The sequence below is a fragment of the Colletotrichum godetiae genome, assembly GCF_030913485.1.
Source record: "Colletotrichum godetiae strain CBS 193.32 chromosome Unknown BDP55scaffold_4, whole genome shotgun sequence".
Taxonomy (NCBI): domain Eukaryota; kingdom Fungi; phylum Ascomycota; class Sordariomycetes; order Glomerellales; family Glomerellaceae; genus Colletotrichum; species Colletotrichum godetiae.
In genome coordinates this window covers 1,113,715-1,132,409 of record NW_026851252.1, presented here as the reverse complement: position 1 = coordinate 1,132,409, position 18,695 = coordinate 1,113,715, and the positions used below count along the sequence as shown (strand labels likewise).

General features: G+C 53.5%; 5 protein-coding genes across 5 annotated transcripts; 4 read left to right on the top strand and 1 right to left on the bottom strand.

The window, feature by feature from the left end:
* Nucleotides 1-361: 361 nt before the first annotated feature.
* Nucleotides 362-1,659, top strand: BDP55DRAFT_647163 (uncharacterized protein). Its single transcript, XM_060573756.1, has 2 exons — nt 362-1,450; nt 1,545-1,659. Exons 1-2 carry the CDS (start codon nt 735-737, stop codon nt 1,576-1,578), a joined length of 750 nt encoding a protein of 249 aa, XP_060435163.1. The 5' UTR covers nt 362-734; the 3' UTR covers nt 1,579-1,659.
* A 4,571-nt stretch (nt 1,660-6,230) lies between these two features.
* Nucleotides 6,231-6,855, top strand: BDP55DRAFT_265642 (uncharacterized protein). Its single transcript, XM_060566370.1, has one exon. The coding sequence runs from the start codon at nt 6,323-6,325 to the stop codon at nt 6,695-6,697; it is 375 nt and encodes a 124-aa protein (XP_060435162.1). The 5' UTR covers nt 6,231-6,322; the 3' UTR covers nt 6,698-6,855.
* A 6,383-nt stretch (nt 6,856-13,238) lies between these two features.
* On the top strand, nt 13,239-13,858 carry BDP55DRAFT_647152 (uncharacterized protein; the record flags this gene model as incomplete). Its single annotated transcript, XM_060573755.1, has 1 exon — nt 13,239-13,858. A coding segment is annotated over exon 1 (532 nt), but the record flags the coding sequence as incomplete, so codon positions are not given.
* On the top strand, nt 13,852-15,521 carry BDP55DRAFT_647150 (carbonic anhydrase). Its single transcript, XM_060573754.1, has 3 exons — nt 13,852-14,489; nt 14,697-15,151; nt 15,282-15,521. Exons 1-2 carry the CDS (start codon nt 14,000-14,002, stop codon nt 15,083-15,085), a joined length of 879 nt encoding a protein of 292 aa, XP_060435160.1. The 5' UTR covers nt 13,852-13,999; the 3' UTR covers nt 15,086-15,151; nt 15,282-15,521.
* Nucleotides 15,522-16,909: 1,388 nt separating this feature from the next.
* BDP55DRAFT_724046 (uncharacterized protein) lies at nt 16,910-17,176 on the bottom strand (the record flags this gene model as incomplete). Its single annotated transcript, XM_060578832.1, has 2 exons — nt 16,910-16,976; nt 17,028-17,176. 2 exons carry the CDS (start codon nt 17,174-17,176, stop codon nt 16,910-16,912), a joined length of 216 nt encoding a protein of 71 aa, XP_060435159.1.
* Between the last annotated feature and the right edge of the window lie 1,519 nt (nt 17,177-18,695).

Sequence of the window (18,695 nt, the reverse complement as noted above, 5' to 3'; positions counted from 1 at the left end):
ACTGTCCATAGCCCTGTGCGAGACTGGACCGTCCCCCTTGTTATTCTTTTCCTTCTCTATCGGACCTGCACACAGGGCGGATCCCCCAAATCCTCACCAAGAATAATCCAAAGAGGAAAGATCAGAACGCGTCCCCTTGGTCTCATGGGAAGGACGTGAGAGACGTCCCTTCGGCTTGGAGAATTTTGGCAATCTGTCATTGGGCGGGTGAACGAAAAGCGGCGAATCACGACCACGCTACGACCCCTTGCTCCTGGGCGACTGGAAATGCCCGCCGCGCTCAGAGTGCCCTTCCTGTGTGTGTCCTGTGTCCCGAATGAGGAAGCCCCAGGGGATTCGGGAAACAACAAAAAACACAACCACAACATTCTATCACTTACCGTGCCGGTGCACCAATCCCACGCCCGTGCCTATCTTAGGTATTCACTGCCACTACCCAAAGGCAGGTACTCCGTACGTATACCTAGGTACCTTACCCTCCAAGACTTGCGTAGGTATCCGTACTCGGGTAGCCTTAGCCTGCCTCTTGCGCTTGAGGATCGCCAGAGAGCAAAAGCAAGAGCGCTGCAGATACAACCACCTCACACACAAACACCCACACGAATACCGCAGTACACAACAAATAACAGCACGCTCAACATGACCATCTCAACTCCTGCGCATGCAGAGAACACCACCGTTACCTGCAACCGCCATTCCCATGCGACACCGGGCATAGGTCCGGGCACTGTCAGATGAGAAAGATGGGATGCTTGAGCTTAATCCAAAGGCCCAAGACCAAAAGACGCAACACCGCCTCAGAGACATGTTCAACGCGCAACGTCCATCCATCGCGCGTCAGAAAACGTCCAAGGAGGCGGAAACGAAACGTCCAGCTCTCGAAGCCCTCCCCCTCAACGTTCACGCTCCAAAGCCCGCCCGTGCTAGGTTATCTGACCTCACGCTGCCGAGTCTTCACAGTAGCCGTACGCCTCCTCAGCCTCCCTTGCCAGAGGACCCTTAGGCTCAGTACACGACAGCATTGTATGGATGTACAAGCTACTCAAAGTGCCCAAGTGCTGAAATTCAGCAGGAGCCAGTTCTTCGGGATCGAGGCACACTCACGCACACGTACGCACTCACACACAAACCCATACCTAGCAAGGCTCCAGACTCTTACACGATGGGACGAAATGCAGATTCTTCGGCTCGACCAATGTCATCAACTCACCAGCAGATCCAACAAAGGGACGCATGTACGTAGTATACTAGACACTTCCGTACTCTACTGGGCCGTCTGGATTCACCAGCTGGAGATTCTACCTAGCTTGTCGATGCATCTCTCGGCGGACTGGACGACAGACCGCCACGGCGGTACAACAACATGCCTCACCAACACTGCCGGCCAATCACCATTTGGTTCGCCTCAATCTTGTCTCTGGATCTGTCTCTCCCCCTTCTGCAGTGCAGTCTGCGGCGCGGGTGCAGTCGTCAGTCACCGGTTACGTGTGATAATCGGCGGATACGAAGGGGCAGAAGGGAACGCTTCTCCGTATTCAACTTACAAAGTACCCCACCACGGTGGCTTTGCCTTGCTAGTGGTGAGGTAATGCTACCTGCATATCGGAAGGGATGGCGTCCCCTGTTTTCGACAGGGAAAAAAATTGCAGGGCCACTTCACCATCCTGCCCAGTCCACTCTCCGCCTCCCACCCCACGACCAAGAGACAAGGCCAATTCGTACGAATTATGCGGGCATCTGAGAGACTGGAGCTTACTGGAGTTATTGCCGCCGCCGCACTTCATCCGGTATGCCTGGACGTCCGGGTGGTCACCGACAGGGAGATGTGAGATGGGGAAAGAAGCCGTTCGTGATGGACTCCGCAGCTTGGCGCCGACATCAGCAGCACCATACCAGCAAACCCGGAAGATGCGATTTATATCCGAACCTCAACGCCTTGCAGAAAGAAGGTAGATACCTATGCCGTATGATTTTGTCTTACGCGCAGCCTGCAGGAGATACACTCTCGGGGCCGCTCAGGTAATCGACCGTTGACTTCACATACACAACACACTATCTGTACGTAGTAGTCATCATATGTAGTATTAACGCACACGCACGTACGGATAGTAAGGACCACGCTCAGTAGGCTGCACCCCGACCTGCCTGATTGATTCATTCGACCGGCCGCTCTTGACAGCATTGATAACGTTGGCTAGAGCTCAGCCTTCGATCTGATCTGATCTCTGGGCTTGTTGATATTGCAATGCTCATGACCTCACTTGAGCTTCCCTTCCTTACTCCTTCATTCTTCCATGCCTACTCGTTTTCCTTACCTTCCTTTGACTTTGAGCCTTAGCTCGCTTTCACACACTATATTTAGTCCACGGCGAGGGATCAGTCAGGGGTCCACAAGACAAGTCGTCGGCCAGCGACCAACGGGTCGCCAGTGGCACGAAAGAGGCGGGCAATGGAGAGACATTCGAGGTATGTTGTACGTGGGATGCACGAACACTTACATGCAAAGGGGCGACGCTATGTGCGACCCACTTCGTACATGTACTTCTCGTACCGAAAGTGGCGGCAACAGCTACACACAGCACCATCGACCGCGACGACAAGCAGGATGAGCACGACACGTACACACGAGATTCTCACAGGCTACAGACGGGTTCTTGTTAGCAACGACAGCGGGGGTAAGGTGGAAACGACGCTAACAGGCTAACAGACTAGCATGCTTGCTAACGGGCCATGATCGCTTTTCGCGGCGATATGGCGGCGGCGTTGCGGCCCCTACAACTTTCCGGCGCCCCTGCCGATGAGATATGATGTGCTCGTATGCTAGCAATCTAGCAGGTGGCTTGAAGATGCGAGCGAGACGAGATCAACTTCGTACGGATACAGATGCAGATTATCAGATGCAACTCATTCGGCACAAGTGCGAGTACAAAGCAGGCCAAAGTACGCATACGGCTCGAATCGCGGTGAGATGATGCAGGCCTCTGGCTGGGGAACGCCAACGGGCAGCTCCAGCTAAATTTCCGTACTCCGCATCGTAGGTTATTCGTACGGATAGAAGCTCATGCTTTGGAAATGAAGGGAAGGTTTCCCGTCAGCAACTATCGAAACAAGCCAGGACCCGCCAGCATAACGAACAAGGAGACGCCCCGTCGCAAGCAATTTGCTTCTCACTGCGAATACTCTTTCTATGCTACGCACAAACTCCAGATGCCTGACAGCCACTTCAGCCCTGTGGTGGTGCTGGCTGTCTAAGTGTATCCGAGAACAAATGGGGCTGCTGGAGGGAAGCATGAAGTTCTTGTATCCGTACGGAGTACTCTGTACACCGAGCACAACTGTTTTTTGCAGCTCATGTTGCTTTTCCATTCCATCTACGCATTGATCCCGAGATTTGCCATGCTCAACCAGGGAGCCCTTAATAACCATGGATGATGCGCGCCCATGCCCGTGGTCCTGGGCTACTTTGCTGGGCTTTTGCAATGTGTAAAGATCGAACGACCTGTTCGCAGATGATGCATCCAAGCACCCGCGCGATGTCATCGCTCAATCTCTCGATGCTGAAGTAAGCACACAAGGTCAAGGTTGGTCGACCGTATGATCAGATCATGTCCAACTGGAGGTCATTGAGCGGCATTGAACAAAATTGCAGGACAATGGCAAGGATGGAGTGTGGATGAGAAGTTGAGTAAACGACCAGCGTTCGGGTTTACAAGTTCAGTCAGTATGCCGGACGGATAACTACCATGCCTTTCCTAGGTCGCGCCGCCACAGTTGCTTCTCATCCGCCTCTCCTATTGCTGGCGCTGATTGGCATCAGTATTGCTGCGAGCATCTGTACCTAGTGGGTTGGCACTGAGCTTCACCCAGGGCCAAGACAATTACCAAGAAGCTTCGCAGGCGATGACCCTGGATGAGAACGTCTGAAAGGGAGGCCGTCGGAGCCAACGGCTCGCACCTACTACAGGCGCGAGGCAAAGCCCAGGCCAGGTGACGGATGATTGATCACGGGTGACACGATCGTCTCGACGGAAACGAGCCGCTGTCTGCTTGAAACGACGGTCCCAAACGCCGATGCTTCAACACTCGCGGTATGTGATTTCGATATTGACAGGTGCCTCCTTGCCAGCAGAATTAACTTGGGCATGGAAACGCTTGCGGCAACCACCACCTTAGCTTGGAGGAAAGGGATTGTCTCTGTCTGAGCCTGCAGAGACGGCACAACAGAGTCCAGACATGCATGGCTCTTGCAGTTGTCTCGCTCGTCCGGTCTTGGATTCTTTGGCGGCCCAAAGGCTCAGGCGGCCCGTCAAGTTTTCATCATCATCGACAGACTTTCGGCAGCTTCCAGCAATATCTTTCTCCAGGAGACCAGGACTACCTTAATCAGAATTGAGGTGTTCTTTCAGCTTGTCGGTCGGGAGCAAAGCCTCCGCAGGAATTGTGAAAGATTTCCGACCACACCCTAGTCCCTGTCCACGACATCTCATGGGCAGACTGCCTGGATCCCCGTCGCCAAATCTTTTCTCTTTTCGCAGACCCGAACCTTCTCTCTGCTGTTGGACCCGATCACGACGCTAGGTCGAAGCTGCGCACCGGCATAGAAACAAGCTCACCTGCATCCTGCACTGACAGAAACTCCATCCGCAATGCGAGTCTATCTCAATTCACAGGCCCCTGGGCTGTTTGGAGGGCCGTCAATCAGTTAGACGGGTCGTTCGACTCGTTCCAACAACCATCTCGATGCACACACGTTCATTATCAAAGCCACAAGGGTACGGAGTACTCGCTGTTCTCTCCCGCGAGTATGACCCGATCTGGCAGGATATCACCGAACGGGGCCGCCGCCTCCTCTCGGGACCTCACTACTCGATGACGCGGGCATATCGGTCTTCGGCAGCGTATCGGGCCAGTCACGCCGGGCCACATCTAGAGAGACGGCATTGCCCAGCAAATGCAGGGTCGCAAGCCTGCGTGGGTAGGCTCGAGCCTCGACTATGCCAACCTCCGATCTGATACTTGTCAAGAGACTTTGTTACACCGAGTACCAGTGGCGGCGAAAAACATGGCATCCGTCTTGCTGCTTGTTGAGCCGTGTCTCGGCACTCAATCTTGTCCAGCCGGAGGACCATGGAGGGCTCTCACTACCTATCCTTCCGCTCAACGTCGTGCCGAAGCAGATTGCAATGAGCTTCCACGGACCACATGTCCCACCCTTCTCTCTCTCTCGTCAATCGGGTGTCTAGGCTCGTGATGCCCTTCTAGCAACTTCCCTGCGTCTAGGGCCGAGTTGTTCTCGAATTGTTCGGTTGGGGGGCGCGCTCAACGTCTGGACTAGCCCATGCGGGTATCGAGCCCACGGGTCTTTTCTTTTGTCGGCTGTTTCAATCTCACCTGGCCCCCAAGCTTTCAGCCCAGCACGATTTACAAGATTGATATGCGGCCCATCCGTCGAAGGGCTGATACGGTGGTATCTTATTCGACAGTCGCGCGCCCACCGCGTCCGTTCCACCCGCCACCGGCAATGACAACAAGCACAGAGGCGCGACGGGCTGCATGAGAGTGCTTCCTTTTTCCTCATCTCGGTCAACTGGGATGGCTTCAATCCATCATTTCTTCTGATGCAGTGCGGGGGAGCAATGGCGAGCCATTATTGGTTCAGCCCGGATCCCGTCCACTGCAACGCTGCAGCTTCACATGCGCTTGTCCTGCTGCGTGCTCTCAGGCCTTGCGGGGAATCGACCACACCAACGCGCGCGACCCTTTTTTAAAAGCAGCAGCGCGATTCAGAGGAGTTGTTCTCTCAGGATTCAAACAGTCTTACGGCACAGACCCGTCAAGCCTGTGTTAATTCGTGCGATTGTGTCCCTGGATCGCTGGATCTGGAAGATGGATCTGGCAGCACAACGCAATACGATGTGCTATCAACGCAAGCACGGCAAGCTCTTCCCAACAGTCAGTGTCAGTATGTGAAGAGCAGGGCAGTCCATCTCACTGCTCAGTCTTCTGTCTGGATCAACCTTGTATTAGACTGCAGGAGGAACAACAACTCAACGCCTCCTCCAAGGTCAAATCCATGATTCCTGCGGATGTCCTGGCAGCACCGCTGAAGATCAGAAGCATTCTGTGGAGATTGTCCTATCATGATCTTCTTGGCCCCGGACCGACTTGGTAGTGATCGCTTCGGGGTTGGAGAGCGGCCATCAACAGCGTTCTGGGGGGGGGGGGGGGGGTTGCTTGGCTGCCAGTTGTGACCCTGCCCTGCCAACACACTGCACACGCACACACGCAACAAGCAAGCAGTGGGATATTCAGGGTCTGATCCATGAAAGTCGCCATGGCGTATTCTCGATGGCCTATACTACAATTACTGTTATGCAGAACAGCCCGGAGATTCCAAGTTTGCTCCCTCGCTTCGCAATTGTCTGCAAAGATGAAATCGCAGGCGGTCTCTCAGAACACAGCAAAAGCCTATGCTTCAGAAATCTCGAACATGGGGTGTTTGGCCAACGTTTTCCCCATGGCGGGAAGTGGAAATTATCGAGACTTTTCGCCGATGGCCTCACCACTTGCGCGGCCCCCGTTCTCGCCCACAGACTGGCGCAAGCAAGCCACGAACGACAGTGCCAGATCAGGAGGCCCGCTCTCGGCCATGGAGCGAAATAAGTGGCTCTCGACAGTCGAAGGAGTCAAGGACTGAGGGACTCACTTGCACAGCATCTTCTGTCGCCCCACGATCAAGAGTTGTGGGTTCCTGGCGTCGTGTTCTAGTCGGCAGCGCGACTATCCACAACGCCATCGCCCGTATAGTCTAGCGGCAGGATGACGGGCGACGATCATTTTACCAGAGACAGTCCGTCTCTATTTTCTCGTCCGTTCTGGCGGGCCCCGTGCGACAACGGCGACGAATCGCAGAGCCAATTCATCGTGAAAAAGGCAACGCAAGTGCTTCGATCAAGTTCTAGCTGCAGCAGACGGCGCACCACGAGCGCTGCAAGCGATGCAGACGATGCAGGTCAAAAGGCAATGGCGCGAAGCACTCCCGATGAGGCCACACTGGCCGGCCCATCGGTGATATCTTGCAGGACCCATTCTCCTCCACCCGTGGGTACGATCCCAAGGCCCCGAGGGTGCTTGCGAATGGTGTGGCCAAGACCGGGCATGACCCCGAGTTTGTCCACTGAAGTCTGACGGGGACGCCCCATCCTTGATGATGGATCACGGATCAGTTGCGGTGAGATGAACGGAACCAAACCTCCATCCCCGCACTCATCAATTCCATGCCTCTCATCAATCAGTGTATCCTGCCGAGGCCGGGAGGCCTCGACGTCTTCCGCGAGCGATTAGCGAGGCTCAGTAACTAATTGTGTGCTCGTTTAAGCCACAGTCATCGGAGAAATGATCAAAGGTGATGCCAATTAAAGCATTTCAATAAATCGTCAGGCCCAGGGCAGACCGGCCGCGCGCTCCAGCCACTGCAATGAGTTGGCCCCCAATAGCACAGCATCTCGAGGCGGCCGGTTTCCTCAAAGGCCAAGAAGACAGGTATCCCAGTCAAATGGCCTGCCGTTCTAGGCAATTGGACTTCACCGAACCCACTGGATATGGCTCATGTTTAGTTCCAACCTGGAAGTCCTCACCTTTACCCTTGTGAACGGAAGCCATTCCTGGACATATGGAGCCTTAAGAGGTCAATTATTCCCCGCTTATGGCCGTCAACTGACCATTCGTGAGCGAAACGACACCATGGCTATACATACCGACTGCTTCCACTACCGAAGCGACCTTTCTGGCCAAGTTACCAAACGAGACTCAACGAAGGCATTCACTTCGCAGCGTTGCTGTGCAGATGGAGCATCGCCGCCCGTCCTCCTCATGAAGTTTGTATCCGTAGCCGTACCCACACCCCTGTTTTCGGGGCCTCCATGTTCACTCCGGCCACCATCACTGTTCCGAGCCAAGCCGGGTAGTGGCTGGCATACTCCAGACGGCCGCGAAAGACGGGCCCTTCGGTCCACTCCCGTACGCGGTCACCTGCAGTGGTGTAGCACGCCGTGCAACAGTATCAACAATACCAAGGGCTTTTCCCATATGAACGAGCGGAGTGACCGGTCGTTCAACGTCGGGTCCGGCGCGGAACCTGCTGCGGAAGACTGACACGCTTCCCTCTTCAGCCCTCTCCGAGATTGTTCCACGGAAGCAACAGTACTATGGCTAGTTCTCGCTGAACTCTTTCTTACTTGCGGCTAAGAGGGAGAGAGGGTAAGTGTCACCGCCCGACCCAATGGGCGGGATGCGGCGTCGCACATGGCTTGCGGGACGCTGTGCGATGGATGAGGAAATGTTTCGCCCTTTCCCCCTTTCCTCCTCCGCCTCTCCCCCTGGCTTGCCGATGTTGTGCTAGATTCACGCGATCTTTCCCGGGCATTGGGATGTTTGGTCCGGGTCCCCGAAGGAGATCGTGTCGTCTGATGGGCTGGCACGTGAGTGGGTTGCACGAGTATCGGCCATCTGGCTTCCGAGATATCTCCACCATCGGGCCCGAGGCCGTGGTGTGTCTCTGGTCCAATTGAGGAAGGCAGGCCGGTGGCGTGTAGTCTCCGGCGGCTGGTACAGGTAGTATTAGTTTGACCTTGGTAGGTACGACATTCACCTCGTGTTAGCGAGGCATCGAGTGCGTAGATATTCGGAGACCTTAGAGTCACCTAATCTGCCTTGCCGTATTTACCATGGGACAGTCTGATTCTTGACCAACTGCTAGTGTCCTTCATCCGTCCGAATTCAGGATTGAACGAATTCCAAAGGTTTTGTTCAAGAAAAAGCGGTGTATATGCTGTACAACACCATGACATGGCCAGTAGAACGCTCAAGTCACAACTGGCTCCAACGTTTGCTCCCTACCACAACCTACCTTGTACCTACCAGAACATTGAAGTCTCCGGGAAGAACCTGCATTCCCTCGTGAACCGAATCCATGGAGCCCGTGTCGTCTGCTCAGTATATTTTTGTGCTATGGAAGAGACGCTGCAAGTTTCCTATTCATCTTTAGGAAGCCGCAGCGTTGGTTTGAGTTCATGGGGTTTGATTTGCTGCCTTTTTCCTTCGCCCAAGGACACGCACATCTGACGTACGTATGTTTCCAAAGCTGGCAAGAAGCATGAAAGGGGAGTAACTCGCAAAAAGAGGAAGGAGGGGATTGTCATGGTTAGAAGGAAGGGGGGGTCGAAGAAGAGTTATGGCGGTGACGTTTCAGTGCGGCTCTTTCCCGCAACGCTAGATATCCTTGTGGTTCTCTCTACGTAGGTGAGTTATAGTGATTCTCTTGTTCGTGTTCTCCTAAAAGCCCGACTGGTGGTAGACGAAGGGATTGGAGCTCCTTCATTATGCTTCTTGTTGCCAGTATAGGGGTGATGGAGGTGAACAGGGAATATTCGATGTCTTGGAGTTAAGACCAGTCCAATGTCATGTGAGCGTGTTTCCTCATATTCTGATGTGAATGCGGGTTCTCGCTAACCGGTACGCTTCTCTAACACGTAGTGTACTTGGTACACGAAGACGGACCTCATGAGGCAGGTGACGTCCGGACGGATACCTCAGGATGTCATTCCATCTGATCATTGACCCGCCCACCTGAATAGACAACAAGCCTTCATATTCCCCTCCAATTTAATTTCTGTCACCAGCATAGCAGGCGCCTTCTAGGTCGGGGGTCAGGTCAAACTATGGCGTGAGTGGTGGAGTGGTTAATGGCCAACAACTTTCGGCAACCAGCCTACTCGACGACAGGCTACGAGTTCGAGTTAGATTTTCCCGTCGTGTGCGCCAGGAGATGTAGCCCCCAGTTCAGCACCGGGGGGGGGGGCGAACTCTTTTGCTTCTTTGGATCTTTAACACTTGGGCAAAAGTCTCAGCGATATTGATTTGTGTTGGGCTGCGTGCAGGTTCAATGCTATCTCTCAATAGCCTCAATGTACTAGATTGACGATACGAGAATACATGATGGGATATACAGCAAAAGTTCTGGCGTCTTGTTGCCCTATCCTGCGTACATCGTAGCGTGTGATGTCTCTTGACAGCTGGAACCGATCTAGGTCGGTCCTGAAGGATCGAGACCTTCGCAGAAGAACCCGGACATCCAAAAGGAGAACCTAAAACTCGAGGCTTTTAGTAAACGCTATCGGGGTGACTTCTACTACTGAGGACCTTGATGCTATTACAAGGGCAACTAAGTGTAAGCTTTTTACCATCCGCTTTGAATAACTGAATTTTGGCAGCTGGACGTCATTTCTCAAAGTACTTTTTTCTCATGTTCACTTGGAGGAGTTTCGAGATGAATTTCTTGAGGTCTCGGCAGGATTATCATCACTGCTAGTGCGCATGGGACACAGCAGCGGGAAGGATTTGGAAGCGGAAGCGAGCAACGAGACGACGGCCAGAAGTTTTCGTAACTACGCTCTGAGCCTCATGCTGGGGCCCGGGACGGGCGATAAGTGATGTACGGATCTATCATTGCAGGCTTCGTATCCCGTTGTCATGTTATAGCATGGCCGGCGGATCAGTGGCCGATCCTGTCTGATGGTCGATTGCGGGAATATTTGTGGACTTCGGGTAGGCGGGTGGCCGATGGCACAAGTTTGCCTGACTACTTGGTGATACCTATCTTCACGGATGTGAGGGCATGGTCCTAGGAGAGATTGGAATGGGCATTTGCGTTGGAAATCATCATGCCCGAGGAGAGGTGAAGCCTCGGGGTATAGATATCTCACTTGTGAGGTGTTTATGATGCAATGCTAGTCTTAATAAACCAACAATGATGTCTGATAGTTAGGGAAACGGTACATCTCATCGAGCCCAGCGCCAGTTGTGAGTCGCGCTCGCGAACACGCGAGAGTCTTGGGCTGGCATGTTGGTCGTCGAGTTATGTCTTATTCGGTTCGATCTCATCCGCGAAAGAACAAGAGGACTCGTCACCGGCCCGAGAGCACCTTGAGAACTAGACACTTTTCTCCGTCCAAGAGTACCAAGATGTGTCGACTGACTTCAATTCCGAGTCATCAAATTCGGAATACTGTAGAATATGCAAAGCCTCAAGCTTGATGTACTGTGACCTCTAGACTGGACCATTTCATGAACGAGCGACGATGGAGGGTTCGACACTTGAAGGTGTGCTAGAAGCCTCTTAAGAGCAACTGTTCTGTCTTTCTAGTGGAGGGTCGACACTAAGCCGCGGTATACACTGGAGCGTGATGTACCTGGGCCGGAAGGCTGTTGTATGACAAGCGAGAGCGCAAGGGACCATATCCGAGGTTGCGAGTAGGAGCTCTAACACAACCCGGGCGAGTGGTTTATGAACGGGTAAAGCTCTCTGTATCACAAACAGCTCGGCCAGTCCATGTAAGCCTCAAAGCATCACATTTCCTTGGTCGGAAGGCCAGAGATCCAGGCCGAAGACTAAACAGTCTGTACAATTCTTCCTCTTGGAAAGTGCACTCTTCAGGGTGTTGTATGACGGATGTTTGGTGACAACCGCACCTCAGCCTGGACTTCACCAGCGACGAGATGACAGAGGAACCGAAAGACGCAATACGCGCTCCGGAACAGGCCTTGCACGAAGAAGCTCAACACAACTCTCATCGTCGCTAATGGCTAGGGCATCAATGTGTACTTGGCCATGCTTATCCGTTCACGACTGGGATATTTGCAAGGATAGCTCTACAATGACATCGACGCCAAGAGAACAGAGGAGGGGAAGCCTTATCCAGTTGCACCTTGAGATTTGGTCCCAGTGGAACTCTGAACCAGTAATCAGAGAGGTAAAGTAAAGTCAAGGGGTAAGTACGACTTTTATTGCCCAGCAGGACTGATTGAAGGGAAACGATCTCCATCTTCAATCCCCACCAGCTTCGGCCATGTTCCGATCGACGTTGGATTAACCTCGAAAGTCTAAAAGACCAGACCAAGTCACTAAGAATGCGAACATGCCAACCAAATGGCAAAACCCCAAACCCCCTCATGGAACTAGAAGCCGACCGGGGGGGAAGAAATGTCTCACCGGGGATCGCAACGTACAGTGACGATCATCGAACGGTTTTTTGTACCAACTAACTTATAATGGACATGACCCCCAGCTTTCCCCAGGACTACCAGCCCGCTTCACTCCCCGCCCCGGATTGATGATGCGGCGCTCGAGAATTTCCCGGTCGCGTCGGCTATTGGGAAGAGGACGTTCAGCACCGTGAAATCTGAGAGAAAGCTACAGCACAATAAACACGCTTGCGTGGTCTGGACCTTTTTTGCCGAGCTCGACATACAGGACCCTAGGCCGGTAATAATTGAGGTCTCACAGCATTGGGCAAGAACAAACGTAATGTCGATTGCCGCCGTCTCTGCCATGCCGGAGGAGCTGCCACAACCAGAGTATGCCCCGTTTTCCAGTGTCATCCAGTACATGAATCGCTCGTTACACGGGAGACACAAGCATAAACAAAATTACCCGACGATGTCGATAATTTGGCGGCTGACTGATCCGTGGCTTGTAAACTCGTCACAAGCTCACAACATCTGTACTTCAGGGATAAGCGCCATAAATCCCTGGCCGAATGGTGGAGGCTGATGCTGAAGTGTGATTTATTATGCTAGATCGCGCTTATTGGAAGCTTGGACTGAGAGTTAAATTCCCCTGTAGATGGCATCGCATTGGTGGTACACGCCTTATTACGCGAGGCTCCATCATCTATGGCAGGACTTAACGGTTCTTGAGAACCTGGAGCGAAGGAACCTTAGATCATCCTTGTGACCTCCCACCTCTTTGGTTTCTCGACTGCCTCGCGGCAAACCTTGATTTCGAAGCAATTTGGCGCAGGTTTCCATGTGGTCGCGGTTGACGCTTTAGAGGTGAGCACTATTGATAGGAGTGGGCGTGAGATTTCGGCTGTGCCATATTCTCCGTCCGGCCTAGGGCTCCCTCCGCCACGGTCAGCAACACCGAGATTTTGAAGTACCGCGGCTATGCTTTGTGCCCTTTTGGCTCACTATGTATCCTATCCTGTTTCTTTCTTTCAAAGCCTAGGTAGTTGACGGAAGTTTTACAACATAAAGTGCTTTCGAATGGGAAGAAAGGCTCTTGGCGTTAAGCAGCACGAAATTTACACGAAGCGAGAGATTTACAGCAACCGAGCCTGGGCGGCTTTTGATTGTCAACCACTTTTTTGCCAATGAGAACCCATGTTCGTATTCATTTGATGTCTTGGAAGTTGAGAATCCGTCAGTCGCCGCATTTCTCCGCTATGCAAGTGTCCTGAGTATGTACCCAAAGTTTCCGCTGGTTGTCGTAGTTCCTCTTTGTCGCCTTGCCTCCCCATCCGCATGCTGCCGTCCCTTTTTCCCATCATGCGCGCGTATTGTTGTCTTGGCGCCTTTCAGTGAACCTGGCTCCTGTGGGCTCTTGGAGGATCTTCATCTGACGGGGTCCCAGAATCTGACTCTCCTTTCCTACTCTCGCCAACCCTTACACACACCCACACACCCCAGTCAGACGGGCGTGGGGACTTCTTTCTTCCCTCTTTGGTGGAGTCGCGGAGTAGACTGGACTGGCCATTGCTTAACCCAAGGAACCAAGCACCACCAAGAAATCAAGCTATGCAGGCCAAAGTATTGTGTGGAGGCGAACTCCTTGGCCGCAGTGAGTGTGCTGTTTGTCATGCCCAACCTCGTGAGGTGGCGGCGTCTGTTTGGGGGCGTGCCTCCTGCTCCTGGGTCCTATCTTTGCCCCGGACTGGAGCGGGCACCTCCTGAAGGATCTGTCAAGATCTGTCTCCCGGAAGACCGAAAGGTAGGATAAAGAGGTCCTCCGTCCCCCTTCCTCCCGGGGCTTGCTATTCACCAAACTTGAGCCCATTCCCTTTCTCTCTGCCTCTCCGAGGAAAACTTTAATACTGCTTATATTTCAAGAATCCATATCCAACCCTGCCCTGGTTCCGACTTACACCAATACACCAAAACCATGAAGTCTTCCCTTCTCCTCCTCCCCCTCGTGACCCTGGCCTCGGCCATCTGCCACCACCGCACATCGCTCTACCGCCGGAGCCACGGCGGCATCGCGGTCCGCGGCGAGGACGGCCTGGTCGAGGTCGCAAAGTTTGGCTACGATGACCTCACGGGTCCCCTCAACTGGCACGGCCACAACAACCAGTCTTCCAAATGCGCCACGGGTGCGTGGCAGAGCCCCATCAACCTCAATGACACCTCGGCGACGCTCGTCCCCGGCACGAGCTTGAATTTCGACGTGCCTGACTTGCCTCACGGCGCTGCGTTTGAGAATTTGGGCAGCACGCTCGAGGTCGTGGCTGAGAACGGCACGCTGATGAGGCGTGGGCGCAAATTTCACCTAAGGCAGTTCCATTTCCACACGCCTAGTGAACATAGGGTTGATAGCGAGTACTTCCCCATGGAGGTACATTTTGTCTTTGAGGCCGATGAGCAGCAGTTGAAGAGTGAGTCTTCCCCCCTTCTGCCCCTTCCAAGTTTTTCCATGGTCCTTGTTCTCGTTAAAAGCTACGAGTCAAGAAGACCTACCTGTACTCCGTACGAATTTGCTTTTACGATATCTTGTTTCCTGTATCGAGATGGGGCGTGTGGATTGCAAGGGTGGAGTACGAAGTAGGATAAAAGACTGACCAACTGTTTCTTCTCCCCCATAGACTCCACAGGCCCCAGCAACTCCGTCGTGGGGTTCCTCATTGAAGTCGACAACCGCGCTCCCTCGCCCTTGCTCGCCAACGTCTTTGCCTACCTCGACGAGGTCGAGGAGCCGGGCTCGCACGCCGAGACGAACAGCCTCAACTTTGGCGAGCTGAAGCGCCACCTGGAGCGATCGGACGTCTACCAGTACGACGGGTCCCTCACGACGCCGCCGTGCACCGAGGGCATCGCGTGGAACGTCGTGGCGGAGCCGTTGAGGGTCGACGACGTCACGTACCGCGCCGCCAAGAAGGTGATGAAGTTCAACTCGCGGTATACGCAAAACGTGCCCGGCCAGAGGAACTTGTTGGAGAACTCGAGGGTTATGCTCAATGCCGTGTCACCGTGAGGAAATCAAGGCGGGGGACAGGCAGGATGAACCGATTCTGGCTAGATACGCTAGAGCCTTGGGGCAACCTGATCTTTGGGTCAGAAGGGTAGGCGAGATTTAGAGATGTGGAGGAAGAAACAAGATTTGGGGTGCGTGTGGATTGTTTCGTTTAATCCTGTATACTCGGGGCTGGGTGGTTAATGATGTGGATCTCACGGAGACGGAATTTTGGCTCAATTGGCGTTTACGAGGGGTGTTTTTACGTATGGATTTGCATATTGAGTAAAGATGTGGGAAACAACATTGGAGGGAGGCTGGTGAGCATACATATTGTGCATATGAGCGGTCATACAGATACGGAAAAAAACGGCTTGTTGCAATGGAAGCGTATGTAGATGTGTACGGATACAGCGTACGCGTACAGATATCACAAAATACAATCAAAGCATGACAGGGTTTACGCTTCTCGGCGTGGACGAAGCACAGGGTCCAGAAAGATAAGAGCAATGATCCAAAAAGTTCAATGTAAAACGTTGTATTCTAATCTGTAAAATTTGACTCCATGGTATCAATCCATAAACGCCTTTCGAGCACCGGTGCTTATGTCCACGGAATCCGCGCACACACGAGAGTCATGTTCTTAGAAACTCTGGCAGTAAACTGTGCCGAATATTCCTCTCCCCTTTTCCGATGACATCCATTCCTTCGCGAAACCCCGGATTTGCGGCCATGGCTTTGTCCGCCTTTCTCCGTCAAATGACGAAGCAAGACAAACGAAAACGTGGGCGGGACGTCGTTCTTGGCTCAAGTAAGAGCAAATCGTATCCGCATGCATGATGCAGGCCGAGATAGAAAAAAGCAATGAACGACATGGACGGACGTTGACCGGAGCGATGTCACGCTCTTGGGCCCGTCTGGTTTTCGTCTTGGTTCCTTTCTCCGCAGTAGGGCGGCGGCGTCAAGCACCCCAACCCCGGACAAGTTGACAAGTTGATGGGTCACTCGCAAGGAGAGGGAGAAGGAGGAGGCTGCTATTGTGCGAGTATCCGTAAAGTGATGAAAGGTCCAATTGCGAAACGACGGAAGAGGTTGACGACGCCATCGTGTGATTGGTGACCTGTTTTGAGGACCCCCGGTTCGATTCAACGGTTTTCACTTGGCACAATTCAAGCTCTTCCTGCTACTCGTTGGCGCGAACTTTGCCAAGACACCGGAATGGAGATGTGAGAGGTTTAACCAAAGGAATTGGGTACGCGGACTATGATGCCCTTGTGGAGTGTAGAGTGGGCCGGCCATTGACCCCAAGTCTCGTCTTGCGTGACGTGACCGCGGAGGCCAGTGTGGACTGTGTGGGAGGTCGGGGCGCAACGATGAATGCAATTTTCCCAATGGGTCTCCTGTGTTGGCTCTTGGCGTTGCATGCACGAGTCGGCTATTCTTCCCCCTTTCCCCCTCATCTCAGCCTGCGGCATCTATCTTTCACTCTGCGGACTTTTGTTCTTGCAGTAGGCAATGGAGCACACAGAAAGAGGGAAGACATGGATAGCAGGGGGGGATGAGGACTGGGGATCGGAGGCCGAATTTTGCGGTTTCCCGCTTGGCATCGGAAGCCGCGTGCCGGTTCCTCGAGCCTTGTGGGGCTCCACCGGTCTCGCCGATTTCTTGGCGGGGCTCTCGCGGTCCGATCGCGTACGGCGACGGCGAAGGGACGGTGGATTGCTGCCGACAGTGTCTTCGTGTTGTTTTCGGTATCATTGTTTTAATCTCGATTTCTGGAAGCGCCTCTGATGGGTGTTTCGGGCTTCCCTCTCGAAATATCAAACACTTCAACCCAATGACAACCTAGTCCTTCTTGAAGACGCTGCGGGCCATGTCCGTGAGGGAGCGGCCGCCGAACAGGAACTGCGAGCTGTGGCGCCCGCAGTGAGTGTAGACGTTGACGGTCTGGGAGTGGGAGGACTTGCGCTTCGAGGGGCGCGGGCAGTCTGTTGAGACTGCCCTTCTGTGGGTGAAGGTGTCCGAGTCTGCGGAGATGGAGCTTGCGTCTGAGCCGGCGCGGCTGCTCTTGGGACGAGGAGCGTCGAAGTTGGGGGTGTTGAGGGAAGACATGATGTAAGAGATTGGTGTCTTTTGACGATTCTTCTTGTTTGTTTGTTTGGACGTAGATTTCTTCAATGGTTGGATGGTTCAATTGAAGATTGAATGATGAATTGGTTGTACAATGCAATGATAGACCCGTCCAGACCGCGGGGGCACCCGTCCTTAAATGCTCTTGAAGGGTTCGTCATTGCTGGATACGGCTACACGGCGTTATCTTCTTGGCTTCCTGCTGACGACCGCTTGGTCGGCATGGATTCACGACGCCTGGTCTAAGAATGCTGTGCCCCAAGTGGCCGCTTGCCGACTTGGCCGGGTTGCCGGTCGATAGCAGACCCACACAAGGGCCGGTCTGCTGGACACGGTTTACCCCATTGATGTGACGCCGCGACCGAATGCGAGCCGCCGAGTGGGAGAGGTGGAGCTTGGCCTCGTAAGGCAACAGCTAATGCAGGTGCGCTCCCTTGTGTTCGTTCGCCATGACATGCTTCCGCATTCGTAGCGTACCCGTACGACGCCAATGGCTGTCTTTACGCGAGGATCTGCAACCTAGGCTGATCGTTTCGCGACGGCCTCAAAACTGGCGTGCTGACACAAGGGATAGGCTTAAATGTAAAATTTGAGGCCCCTTCGAATGTTCGCCGGAAGAAGCAACAACAGATTTCCTCCCCGTTGCTCAAGCCTCACAATCTGTCTCGCCAGAGTCTCGTTCGGTTAACCAAGAAACGAGGAACGTGGGCGAGATAACGGCCGCATACAGTAGGTATGCACGCATTGCATGGTTTTATCTCGTGACTCTGAACGACTTCTCGGTGTCGGCGAATAGGACGGTATCTCGGCACGGCAGCGTCGTCAGCTTGGTTGGTTCAGTCATACGCCGTACCGAAGTTCGGACGACGCCGATGGCTTAGCGCCGTTTGTGGCTCTCGGCGCCGCTGCACGTGATGTTTGTTTATCTGGATGCCTGCTGAGTCGGGCGCACCGAGAATTGCTCAGGCCGCAAGGCATAAACGTAAGTAAGGTATCCTCACTCGTGACCCCAACCAGAGTGACAAGTGACTTGCTCAAGCCAGGGGCACCAGCCACGTTCCCCGGCCACGTTCCTGACCTTGGCGCCTGGAAGCTTAAGCCTGCGGGTTAGGTACCCCAGATTCGGAGCCGTAGGGCTGATGGAAGGGTCGACTCGGTGAAGCTTGAAATTGTATCGTCGTTAAGAGAGTAATCATGAAGAAGTTGGTCTTTTTCCGGTTCATTGTTGATGAAAATTGAACGAGTTGGTTGAGATCCCCAGGCGACCCATATGCCGAAACTTGATAGCACCAAAACCCGTCCTTCGTTGCTAACCACAACTGATGCTCAGAGATGAGCATTCTGAGGCCCGAATGCGATAGAAAATTGAGTTATGACATCATTGGCATTGACCGGTCATTATCAGGCGCATCTATGCGCCGCGGCTTCTCACTCTCCCAAAATGCGAGCGGGTTGTCCAAGGCTGTCTGACTTGCGTTTTCGTTGAGTGATAAGACGCAGT